Raw genomic sequence first — 12,831 nt, 5'->3', positions numbered from 1 at the left:
AAAGTTTTATAGTGAAATCCTGCCTTTTGGTGGTAAAATGAAGCAGGAAACATATTCACATCCTGCACAATGTTTTAAAGTAATCTGAATAATTATAAGAAAATAAAACATAAAAAATGCTGACAATCTTGGTCCAGGAAAGTAAAATCACAGAAAATGTAATTTTACAGATAAAATCAGGCTTTTAAGCATCACATCACAGTTCGATGTTAAACATGGCGAGGTTTCTGCATCAGCTGGTCAACGACCCAAAACGAGGCAGGAAGCCATCACCTTTAAAATAAACCTCAGTTCATCTCCTACCAGCCTCCAAACGAGAGATTTCCTGACAGAGATGGAGTGGAAACTCCGACCTTGTGTTCTGCTGAGCTGGGAAAACATTTAATTCCCCATTAATTACCCATCTGTTAGCCAAGCTAATCTCTGCTGTAAAGAGGGAGACAGAATATTACATCCATGATAAAACACTGCAGACCTCTTTAAGAATTAGACAAATTCCCTAAATTCACAACTTCTTAACCAAATAAAGTAAATTAAACTGAATAATGGTCATTTCCCACACTAGAACTGACTCCAGTACCAGTCCAAACAACAATTGTTCCTGGACTGAAAACTCAGCATTTGCTCTCTGCTGATTCAGGTTTCAGTTTAGAATCCAAAACTGAAATCTAACACTAATCCTTTTATTTAGGATTTCATTTCGGAAAACACTTTAATATTCCTGCATGACAGTTTGAGTTTTAAAGAACAGTTTCATTAAATATAATCAGCTTCAAATGACTAAAATTGAAGTAACGGCTTATTTCTTTAATTGTTTGAGTATCCTTTGTCTTTTATGACATTAAAAATGGTAAATCCTTATTAATTTGTTCCTAAACTTGTGGTTTAAAATATTTAAATAATTAAGTAAGACATATAACAGGTAAAACACTTTTAAACCAGACTACAGACTAGATAAAGAAGAAGGCCAAGCACATAAATTATGTCTCATAAATTAATAGGGAAATGTCTTCTTGGAGGTGAGGTCATTAATCCTGCTTCAGAAACAATATTTAACAGAAAGAAGACGATGCACTTTATATGCAAATTAAATCCAGTCAGCATTTCAATACCTGTGATGCATTCAGGTTTCAACTGGAAGCAGGAAAAACCACGCAGTCAACATGATGCTGAGGGAAACACCACAGCTCTTTGGAGTGAAAACAAAGTTTCATTTTATTGCACCATCCATCATTTCTGTGTGTGTGAGTATGTTTTCTTTCCTGTATTCGTGGGGACCAGGGAAGTCACCTGCCTTATGGGGCCCTCCAGGTTTATGGGGACCAAAGTGTCCTGGCGCACTTTCTTCATAACATCTTTGTTTAAATGTCACTGAAAAAAATTATACAGCAGTAATTCACAACAAAGTTTGTCTCAAGACACTTTGCACAAAATAATCAAATTCATAAACAGAAATCATAGAACGTTTTGTGCCATAGGTGAGACTATTTTATGAACACAGATTTAGCTGTTTAACTAAATATTTTGTTTGTAATTAAATATTTAGTCATAGGTAAATATTTAGCTTGCTAGCAAAGTATTTAGCTCCAAACTAAATATTTTGTTATTTGTATTGTGTTTGGTTTCTTTATCTATTTTGTTGGGTTTCTGGTTGAGCACTTTGCGACCACTGTCTGTGAAAATGTGATGTATAAATAAACTTTTACTTTTAGAAATAACTGCATAATGAAACCACATGACCACAAAATGTGGAAAACCCTTTAGTAGACTACTAAAGGGTCTACTAAAGGGTAGACCCTTTAGTAGACCCTTAAAACTGGTTAGAAACTAGTTTTAAGTTTTAAACAACATAAACATTTGAAGTAAAGAGATTAGTTAACTTTTTTGGCTATTGTAACGTGTGCAGAAGCATGAATCTTTGCTGGCTGGCCTGTTTGATGAGATGGTTAGGTCTTGAGCAGCAGTTAGTGTGCAGTTATTCATCATCACACAGGATCCCATTAAGACTCATTAACCATTAAACTGCACCACAGGCAGAATGATTTATGGGATTTCCTGGACCTCACAGGCCTTTCTGCTGGTTCTGATGCTATGGTGTGAAGGTGAACTGCAGCAGCTTGGATGCTGATGTGGAAGGAGTAGAAATCTGCTGCTTGTTGCAGGCATTTAATTTATTTCAATGTCTGACTGCAGATAGAGAGCAGGCATTAGAGAGGGCAGGAGGCGTTCTCTGGGTTACTTGATGATAGACAGGGATGCTCTGGTTCTGTTATCTCTGGCTGACCCCGTCAGCTTTCACAAAGAAGAAAACTTTGTTAGGGTTCAGGTAGAGGCTAATGGCCAAAGTAACATCCACAAGGATGTTAGACTCAAGGTTTTCCCTTCTTTACTTTCCACCTGTTCCATAAGAACCAGAACTCCATCATCTGCTCCACCTCCAGCTGCTGTGGTTCTGAGTCAAACCAATCTGTTCCCCTCCTGGCCTGTGGGGGCGCTGCACCAACAACCACTGAAGGAAACCACACAAAAACCTCTGAAGACTCTGAGAGCAACTTCCTTCTTCACCAGATGGAAACAAGATGGAGGCGTCAGATTTTAGCGTTTGGAGGATTTCTCTTTAGTCTTTGGCTGAAGACCAGGAGCCATTTCTGCTGCTAGTGCTAGCCTAGCACATTAGCTTTGGTTGGATTTACCCAGAACGCCCTGAGCTGTAGTCCACTTCCTGCTTTTGGAGCGGTCACTGGTCTGCTTGGCGTTCACATTTGCATTCAAACTGAACCAGAGTTCACTTTAACCAAACCCAGATCAGGTTTGGAGGCGGATCAAAGTTTGATATTTTGGTTATTAAACCATACAAAACCGGACAAAACAAAACGACTGGAGTTGGATTAGATTGACCAAACATGACTGATGGGAATGAACTCTTAATCAGGTCTAGAAACTATTCATCACACAATGTGAAACATTGAGGTGAGTTAAGATCTGAAGATTATAAAGTTACATCTATTCATCATCTGCATAAAAACAAACATTTTTTTATTCCAATAACACTAACGGCCCCAGACTAAAACCTAGGGAAAGACCGTGTTTATGTTTTTGGGATTCTGGAACCAGAATAAAAGCTCACAAATATCTGCAACTCAAAAATAACTAAAGCAATTAGATAATTTAGTTTACATCCTAGAAATGTCAAACACCAGGAGATTGGAACCGGTCCACTTCAGGCAGAGAGTCACCCAAACCTGGAAATAACCTGAAAATACCCAAAACCAGACCTGGGTTTAGATCCAAAACTTTCAGCAGACTAATGTTGCCGCTTTCATTGAAATTATGGTCTGTTAAAAATGCTAACAGTCTGATAATTAAAGTCTGCAGCTGTGAAGGTTTTTAACCAGTTTAGAAATTATTTTCCTGTGTCTCCATATTGGAAACTTTGCTCCTCATCAGAGCTAAATGGCATCTGGCATCTTCTGGATACCTCTGAGTGGTTCGTAGAGAATCAGAAAATGCTGTGCTAAGTTTTATTCAAAGCCAACCTCTGATCATTCGTTAATTATGGTCTTTTATTTTGAGTCGTTAGATTGAAAATCATCAAGTTTTTCCAGTGCGTCCCCAGTGAGTCCTCTGAACACTCTTCAGTTGGTTTCTGCAGCAGGAATCCCCTCATTCCTCATCAGGTTTTCTCCCTCGCTGATCACTCCATCCAAAGGTCAGAGGTCAGCAGCATCCACTCACTTATACATGACCCATTAGCTAGAAGTAATTAGTGTGAAGACACGGCGCTCACTTGGTCAATCTGTCACCACGTCTTTGTCTCCGTTCTGGATTCCTGATGCTACAGATTCTTCATCAATCTGGTGGGATTAAGGCCACGAAACGTTGGACCGGGTCCTGCAAAAAACAGGACATTTCCTCACTTTTTAAAAATAACCCGGGACGCCCGGGACAGGGCGTGAAATACGGACATGTCTGGGGAAATACGGATGTTTGGTCAACCTAGCTAAATAAAGTTTCACTTTGAAGCTAAATATTTAGCTTGCTAGTTGAATAATTAGTTTAAAACTCACATTTCTAAATGTATGACTAACATGGATGCACCTCAGAACTTTTACTCTTTGACTGGCTGATCAGAGCTGAACACGGCGCCAGAGCGGGTCGGACCGGCTGAGCAGGCGGCTCATTAGCAGCCGAGCTATCGGGTTCTGCGAGAACTTGGTGGAGAAGCCGTTCCCCCAGCCGGCCGGGCCGGGTCGGGTTTCAGCCGACCGGCCTCTTTAATCACCCCTCTCCGACCCGGACCGGCCCTCCTGGCAGGTTCCGGAGCTGCGGCGCCTCCGGACCTGATCCGGCCTCCAAGCTGTCGGACATCTGCAGCAGGTCCCACCTTGTCATTAGAGGCCGACCGCTCCGCCGGCCCGACTCCGACTCCGACCCGGCCCGACTTTCCCTGGGCCCCCACAGCCTCTCAGGGGACCGGGACCCTGTGTTGAGAACCCCCCGGGAGAAAGTGAAACCCGCCATCATCACGGCCGGTCCCCAGGGAGCCGCAGGGTTTTGTTCCCAGGAGGAGACTGGTCAGACTGGTTTCACTGGTAACTGAGCTAAAGACGGAGAGACGCTCCGGTTCTGATCCAACGGATCCAAACCACAAAATAATCAACTTTCATGATGAAATGTTTCCTCCTGGAGTTTTAATTTAAGCCTCAGCAGATTTTAGAAATCTGATACTTTTGTTTCGAATCCTGATCCAGAACTGATCCGGTCGCCAGTTATTCGTGAAGTTAACTGTTAAAAACCAGAAAATAATGAAAACTGGAGATTAGTAGGATAATAAAGTGAGAAAAGTGGCCAGTTTTTTTTGTATATTTGTTCTGAGCTAATGAAGGGAAGCTAACACATTAAATCTGCTTTTAATTTGCCTTGAAGCAAAAAATGAATGGATCAGTTCTGATCCCACAGCTTCACGTTTTCAATTGTCTCTTTGGGTCGACAACAAACCATTTCATCCCAAAACACATTTTATTTTTTCAGTTAAATCAAAACTCATGTATAAAAACAGTACAGATAATATGACATGCAGTGTTTAAAGCATATTAGCAAGAAAACATCACAGATCAGGAACTAATTTCATTGGCTGTTCTGGTTAGCATGGTTAGCATTTATGGCTCATTATCTCACTGAATGAATAGATATAAGAAGATTAAACATGTTTCACTTCTAGCAGCTAATGCAAAATATAAGATCTGAAAATGATTCATTCTTGATTTATTTCATCCACGTTTCTAAAAAAAAGTAAACCAATTGTAAACTGTTTTTATTATCTAATGACAGTTATTGTGACTTTAGCTGGTAGGAAATGTTAGTTAAACTTGTTCTAAATCTGTTTGATAAAACTGGACAATCTTTTGTAATGTGGTGCTAAAATGTAATGTTTTTTAGATTTCAGCCTGTTTTTAAATGCTATAAATATTTTATTTCTGTTGTTTTTATGAAAACAGTTTTTGCTTCATAGGCAGTTTCATGTTTTAATATTAACTGATCTCAGTTTCTCCTACAGTCGTAAAATTGTTGCTTGTTTTTTAGGACAGGATCTGATTTTTGGTACCAACAAGCCAAGACTTAATGACCACCAACCAAAATATTCTGCTGGATGATTTTTTTAGCCTTGGAACATTTAATTAGATTTAATTAATTTAATTAGATTATAATTATGTGTTTTAAGTGTAACAAGTCCCAAGACAAGTCTAGTGAGACTTGTTACACTGTCAAAAATTAACAGCAATAAATTAGTTTTTTAGTTTGCAAGAAAACTAAACAATGGGGGTTCATTTTTCAAAGTCATACCTTCATCATATATTTCATATAATTAGAAGGTTCCAGTTCCATTAGCAAACTGTATATCTAGTTAGCAGACTTAATAATTTTCTTGCTAACTAAATATTTAGCACAAAACTAAATATTTAAAATATTAATTACATATTTAGCTTGCTAATTTAGCTCCTAAATGAACGATTTAGTTAGCAAGCAAAAGATTTAACACAGAGCTAAATATTTAGCTCCTTGCTGATTTTATCTGGCTAACTAAATCTTTAGCTTAAAGCTAAATATATAACTTCCATTCTATATATTCAGTTATCAAACTACACATTTTGCTTGCTAACCAAATATTTAGCTCTAAAAGTAAAGATATCAACAGTAAGCTATATATTTAGTTATCAAGCTACAAAACAAGCATGGATCTAACATTTAGCTCGCTAACTAAATATTTAGTTTGGAGCCAAATATTTTCTTATTATTTTTTATTAACCTTTATTTAATCAGATAAAAACCTAATGAGACCAAGGTCTCTTTTACAAGCCTCCTGGTTAACTTTCAGACTAAATATTTAGTTAACTACCTAAATACTTTGCTTACTAACTAAATATGTAGCTCCAAATCTAAATATTTAACTTGCAGACTAAATATTTAGTTAGCATATCTAGTGTGGTGTTTATGTTGGGGGTTAATGCAGTGAGAATCAAAGCTCCCCTGAAAACGAAAGTCCAGGATCTGCCAAACCGAACCGAACCGAACCGAACCGAACCGACCCGTTCAGGGATTCTTGGTGCAGTTATCCTTGTTCTCTCTCTGCTGGTGGTCACCATGTTTCGGCTCATTGGTTTATCAAACTGGCAGTTTACCAAGTTAAATAAATAAACATCTCAACATTAAGACTAAATTTCAGGCAGTTTTGTTCATTTTAGAAGTTAAACGGGTCATAAGTTGGTTTTTCACCAACGGCAGAGGAAACATTGGTCACAGTTTGGACGGTCAGTGGGATTTGTAGTTCTTCTCTGAAAACGCTGAAAGGATTGTGTTCAGGTTTGTTTCAGTATCTGAAGTCTCATCTCAGGATCTGGTTGGATTTTTGTTTTGATTTTTGGTCAAATAAAAGTTTACTAAGCAGGATATAAATTCCATTAAACATTCAGTCACCAGAAAAGATCAACGTTTAAAAAAAGAAACCAGTTAGAACAGTATGGAGCACCTTTTGTAAAGCTACACTGTAAAAAATAATTTCAGGTATTTAGGCAGGAGGGGGGTAATTTTACAAAGTCATATTTTCACCATTTTATTCATAAATTTATAAATGTCACCGTTAACTAAATATTTAGTTAGCAAGCCAAATATCTTGTTACAAGAAAAAAAAATTTGCAAGCTAAATATTTAGCCAGTAAGGTATATTTGGTGCAAACCAAATTTCTGAAGACCCAACTTTTATTTTGATAGTCTACTTCCACTTATCTGGAATTGAATTTGCACATTTGCTAAACATTTAACTCTGAAGTGAGCAAGTTTATAAATGACATTTTTAGCTAACTCTGAGGTAACTAAATGTTAATCTAAGAGCTAAATACTTAGTTCTGAGCTAAATAGTTTGTTTGCTCACTAAATATTTGGGTCAGGACTAAATATTTAGTTTCTAAACATTGGAGCTAATTAAATTGTTAAATATTTTTGTTTGAATCTGACATTTATAAATTGATTACCACGGTGGAAACCAGACTTTGAAAAATGAATCCCCATTTTTTACTCTTGTAAAAACTAAATAATCCAAATTATTGCTGTTGGGTTTTAACTGAGTAACTTGAAAGACAGCAGGCGTCTCTTCCTGCCGGGGGAAACTTTGGATCGGTTCCGGTTCCTGTGGGTGGGTTCCAGTTCTTTTGGGTCGGTTCCGAATCCTTTGGGTGGGTTCCGGTTCCGGTTCCTTTGGGTCGGTTACGGTTCCTGTCGGGGAACCCAGGTGAAGTTCCACCGGCCCCCCGTGTCCTTCCGGATGAAGGCCTGTCCCTGGGGGAAGCTGTGTGTCTTCACGCTGCTGGACGGACTGAGGGACATGCTGAAAGCCAAATCTGTCGGTTTGTGAAGCGGCTGCGATGACGTAGCGCTGCAGCCACCAGAGGGCGCCTGAGATTTGTTTAGCCCAGCGCAGGAAGACGACCTGGAGGTGAAGCAGAGTGGCTCGGTTGGAGTCCAGCTGGACTCCAGCGGCTGGACGCCTCTGGTGGAGCAGATCTCCGTCAGCGCAGAGCCAGGCGACGTTCCTACGGGTTCAGAGCAGGTTGGTGCCGGCCTGGCAGGAAAGGCGCCTTCAGAGGACGGGTGGTCCGTCTCCCCTGCGGCGGTTTGGCGGTAGCTGTGTACGGAGGATGATGTGGACACCGGTGAACCGAAGGCGTCGCCGAACACCAGACCCCTTAAGCTGGACTCTGATTCGCTGGACGTATCGATGGTGTTCTGGTCCTTCAGGCCCAACATTCGCAGCACCCAGAGATCCAGGTTTGGTTCTGGAGAGGCTGACCCGGCAGAGGACTCGGAGCAGAACTCAGCAGTCAGGTTTCTGCAGACTCTCTTGGTGACCTGCTTGGCGAACGGACGACCTCTGACCTCGGAGGGTTCATGATCGAAGCTGCTCTGGTTTCTCTTCAGACTCCTCCTGTCTGCTGTCAGTTTCTGAGATGCAGAACAGAAGAGACAGATTCAGTTAGCAACAGATTCAGTTAGCAACAGATTCAGTTAGCATTCATATCTCTCAGTCCTAAAACATGACAGTCAGGCTAACGGGTCTCTATAAACTGTCCTTCAGGGTGAGAGAGTGTGTGTGTGTGTGTGTGTGTGTGTGTGTGTGTGTGTGTGTGTGTGGGTGTGTGTGTGCTTGTTTCTGTGTTGCCTTATCTTCATCTTTCTGTGCTCTAAATATCTCCATTTACATTTTTTTGGAGCTTCAGAAGAAGGGAATCTCTGTCTAAGGATTCAAAGTCTGGTCCAGTTGGTGAGGCTAACTGACCTCTGACCTCTGGTCCTTCAAACCTCGATCTGCGTTCAGTTCGAATGTGAACGCCAAGCGGACCAGAGACCGCTCCAAAAGCGGGAAGTGGACTACAGTGCAGGGCATTCTGGGTAAATCCAACCAAAGCTAACATGCTAGCCTAGCGCTAGCAGCAGAAATGTCTCCTGGTCTTCAGCCAAAGACTAAAGAGAAATCCTCCAACACTAAAATCTGACGCCTCCATCTTGTTTCCATCTGGTGAAGAAGGAAGTTGCTCTCAGTGTCTTCAGAGGTTTTTGTGTGGTTTCCTTCAGTGGTTGTTGGTGCAGCGCCCCCACAGGCCAGGAGGGGAACAGGTTGGTTTGGGTCAGAACCACAGCAGCTGCAGGTGGAGCAGATGATGGAGTTCTGGTTCTAACCTAAACGTTTCAGGAGACTGACACTTAGGACTGGAGTTGTAAATCGTTGACCTATACGGCACACAGCTCTTCCTTTGGGAACACACCGACCCTTAAAGCCCATCTGTCTCAAAACTAAAAGCCTCAGCAAACCCGGTCAAAACTCGATGTGTTCTCCAGATCTGCAGAAAACATCCAGACATCCGGACCTCAGTAAATCCTTCATCACTGCAGGTTCAGTCCAATCACCCACCTTCGCTTTTTCCTGCAGGTTTGTCACAAAAGAGGAACTGAGGAATCCTCTGAGTTTGTTGTTCTCCTCCTGCAGCCTGGCCAGCTCCTCCTCCCTCTGCAGCAGCGCGTCCTGCAGCTGGAAGCACCAAAAGCATCAGGAGCACCAGAAACAAACTGAAAACTGGTCCAGATCCTCAATGATCCGCTCTCAGAGTTTATAGAATGACAACTTTTCTGATCATAAGATCAGAAAAGAGATCTTTTAAGTATTTAAAGTTTAATACTTATTCACAAGTATTAAAGTGAATAAGAACTAAAATCTGAATGATAATCGATGTTAGCCTGACAGTAATCAGGTGTTTACCAGTTTGTTCCTCTGGAGGTGAGGAGAGAGCTGCTGTGTCCACATCTGACCAGCAGGGGGAGTGAAAGCACACTGGGATTCTGACAAAAACACACAGGAAATGATGTAATCATCAAAAACAATCCTTCATATGATCAAACAGAACCTCTAAAATCGACAGGTTTTAGTAATTTGACCTTGTTGGGTTTGACTGAACGTTCAAATCTGATTTTTACTGCAAAATAATAAAACGCTTTCAGTTTAATCTAGCTACAGAAACCCTGCCCCCTGCTGGGTTTCTGTATAATAACAAATTTAAAACAAGATCTCAGCGGATGTGTTTTAATGATTTAAATAGACCCGGACTTCACAACAGCGCCCCCTGTGGTCAGAAGAGAAGGTCAGGAGAATCCAGCTGTGATCAGATCAACCGAACTCTGACTGACGAAGAAAATGATCTTTAAGTTTTAGTTAATGGAAGGGATCTATAATTAATTAAAGACCTACTCACGCTGCCCTCTGATTGGCTGAATTACAGATGGGGGCGGGGTCAAGTCAGGGTTAGGGTCAGGTACAGAACATTAGCGTTAGCTTGACTTACCCCACAAAGACGACAGCATGTTTCTGCTCTCATCGAGGTCACAGAGGTCAGCGGGGTCATGCTCATGTTCCCACATAGAGGCCAGTGTTTCCATGGAAACACCAATGATGTCGCTGCCAAAGAAGTGACGAAGAAGAGAAGAAAAAGAAGAACAGCTTGAGAAGAAATCCCCACAGAAAGCCAAGAAATTTAATTTATTCCTTACAAACATTCAGCCTAAACAGCAGGTTTCAAGGTGAAACACTGACCCCCGCAGGCAGAGAGAGGAACTACAGCAACACTGACCCCTGCAGGCAGAGAGAGGAACTACAGCAACACTGACCCCTGCAGGCAGAGAGAGGAACTACAGCAACACTGACCCCTGCAGGCAGAGAGAGGAACTACAGCAACACTGACCCCCTGCAGGCAGAGGAACTACAGCAACACTGACCCCTGCAGGCAGAGAGAGGAACTACAGCAACACTGACCCCTGCAGGCAGAGAGAGGAACTACAGCAACACTGACCCCTGCAGGCAGAGAGAGGAACTACAGCAACACTGACCCCTGCAGGCAGAGAGAGGAACTACAGCAACACTGACCCCTGCAGGCAGAGAGAGGAACTACAGCAACACTGACCCCTGCAGGCAGAGAGAGGAACTACAGCAACACTGACCCCTGCAGGCAGAGAGAGGAACTACAGCAACACTGACCCCTGCAGGCAGAGAGAGGAACTACAGCAACACTGACCCCCGCAGGCAGAGAGAGGAACTACAGCAACACTGACCCCTGCAGGCAGAGAGAGGAACTACAGCAACACTGACCCCTACAGGCAGAGAGAGGAACTACAGCAACACTGACCCCTGCAGGCAGAGAGAGGAACTACAGCAACACTGACCCCTGCAGGCAGAGAGAGGAACTACAGCAACACTGACCCCTGCAGGCAGAGAGAGGAACTACAGCGACATTGGTGGAGCTCTAACTGAACTCCCTCTACAGAAGTGAATCAGCATCGATGTAAATGAAAAAACTTACTTTATTTACGTGACTCTGTGGAGCAGGTGACCTGGTGATGGCAGTATGATGCTGTGGTGCTCTTCACATTGAGCCATTCAGAACCTCAACATGCGGACCTTCAGAACACGTTACACATAAAAACATTCATAACCAGATTATGATCCTGAAACGCTGCAAATAGCTGAAATAAATAAACATTTACTGAGGATAAATTTACTGCATTCTGCATCATTTCACTGAAAAAAGAAAATCTGCTCCAAAGTCCTCCCGGTCGTTCAGGGCAGTGAACCCACCAACCGACTTAAAGCTCAAATATCAAGAACTTTCTGATGTTTTCTGGGAAAATCTTGCAGTTTGGCTGCTGCTGATCTTTGATTCCTAATTTCTTCCTCCATTCTGATAAGAACCTCATCAGCTACTCGCTGCCTGTTTGTCCTCAGTCTGATTAAAGTCACGCAGTTCTTCATCCTGCAGCAGCTTCTGTCATACATTTGACTGCTTTTAAAGAGATTTACACGGATTTTACACAATAATGTCATAAAACAGCCCAAACCTTCTGAACAAAAGATCATCTCTAAAATAATAAATAAACGTTTAAAAGCAAAGATCGGAAGGTTTCATTTAAATGTTGGGTTTAAAACTGAACGTTCACTGAATTCATCTTTAATTTTTCTGATCTCTGCTGGATGCTCTTCAGTTTAACGAGCTGCTCAAACTGAAGGCGAAACTTTTCCTACAAGTCAAACGGAACATTCAGCTTCTGGTCCACCGATTAACCGAGCAACATTTTACCGCCGTCAGACTCACACCTGAACGCGCCGCGTCTCCTCCGCGCTGAGCGTAAAGCGCACCGGACTCTGCAGGCACGACAGAGAGCGAGGCGGGGAAAAAACCTCAGTACCGAACCAGGTCCAGGTCCAGGTCCAGCTTCTGGTTCTGGTTCTGCAGCTGCAGGATGAGAGGAAACTTTGGTGAATTTCCGCCCGTGATGCGAGTCCAGTGTGAGCAAAGCTGCAGATTTCCTCCCACGCGCAGCAACAGGTGTCACCGCCCGCAGTCAGGCACGTGTCGGTTTGTCCAATCAGCGCACAGAAAGAGCCGAACCGAGTCAGACTCACCTGGGGACAGGTAGCCTCCTGAAAGCCCAACATGTGAAGTTCAGTCAAAATCAGCTCCTGATTTCACCGTTCATCCATTCATAGCAGCCAGTTCCAAACTAAATACTGAGTTAAATATTGAGCTCCAACTAAATGAAACTTAAATCAACATGTTGAACTTCTGGACTCAAACTATCAGCAGCTTCTCCGTGTTTTGGTATTTTTCTGTTTTACTCATTTAGCAGTGCAGCTTTAAAATCCTTGTTGTTGGTTTACAAACAGCACAAATTCATGATCTGTTTATGAAAAGTGAACTTTAGTCTAAACAATGTTTAACATTCTGTACTGAATGA

General features: G+C 42.0%; 1 protein-coding gene across 5 annotated transcripts; it reads right to left on the bottom strand.

The window, feature by feature from the left end:
- Positions 1–5,011: 5,011 nt before the first annotated feature.
- gmnc (geminin coiled-coil domain containing) lies at positions 5,012–12,586 on the bottom strand. 5 transcript variants are annotated; one of them, XM_044119809.1, is made up of 7 exons: positions 12,500–12,586; positions 12,191–12,329; positions 11,400–11,497; positions 10,389–10,501; positions 9,809–9,888; positions 9,464–9,580; positions 5,012–8,496 (listed from the first exon to the last, which is right to left on the bottom strand). In XM_044119809.1, the coding sequence occupies exons 4-7, from the start codon at positions 10,480–10,482 to the stop codon at positions 7,762–7,764; spliced, it is 1,026 nt and encodes a 341-aa protein (XP_043975744.1). In that variant the 5' UTR covers positions 10,483–10,501; positions 11,400–11,497; positions 12,191–12,329; positions 12,500–12,586; the 3' UTR covers positions 5,012–7,761. The 5 variants fall into 5 exon arrangements, with proteins under 5 accessions (XP_043975744.1, XP_043975743.1, XP_043975747.1 ...); XM_044119808.1 differs by lacking the exon at positions 12,500–12,586 and having other exon boundaries at positions 12,191–12,422; XM_044119812.1 differs by lacking the exons at positions 11,400–11,497; positions 12,191–12,329; positions 12,500–12,586 and adding an exon at positions 11,078–11,176.
- Between the last annotated feature and the right edge of the window lie 245 nt (positions 12,587–12,831).

This window comes from Gambusia affinis, linkage group LG06, assembly GCF_019740435.1.
Source record: "Gambusia affinis linkage group LG06, SWU_Gaff_1.0, whole genome shotgun sequence".
In the NCBI taxonomy this organism is placed as follows: Eukaryota; Metazoa; Chordata; class Actinopteri; order Cyprinodontiformes; family Poeciliidae; genus Gambusia; species Gambusia affinis.
This window is presented reverse-complemented; position numbering and strand designations above follow the sequence as displayed.

Coding starts and splice junctions, on each gene's coding strand:
- gmnc (XM_044119809.1), bottom strand. CDS start 10,482: ATGGAAACACTGGCCTCTATGTGGGAACATGAGCATGACCCCGCTGAC. Junction 9,889..10,388: donor CATGCTGTCGTCTTTGTGGG/GTAAGTCAAGCT, acceptor TGTTTTTGTCAG/AATCCCAGTGTGCTTTCACT. Junction 8,497..9,463: donor ACCTGCAGGAAAAAGCGAAG/GTGGGTGATTGG, acceptor TCTGCATCTCAG/AAACTGACAGCAGACAGGAG.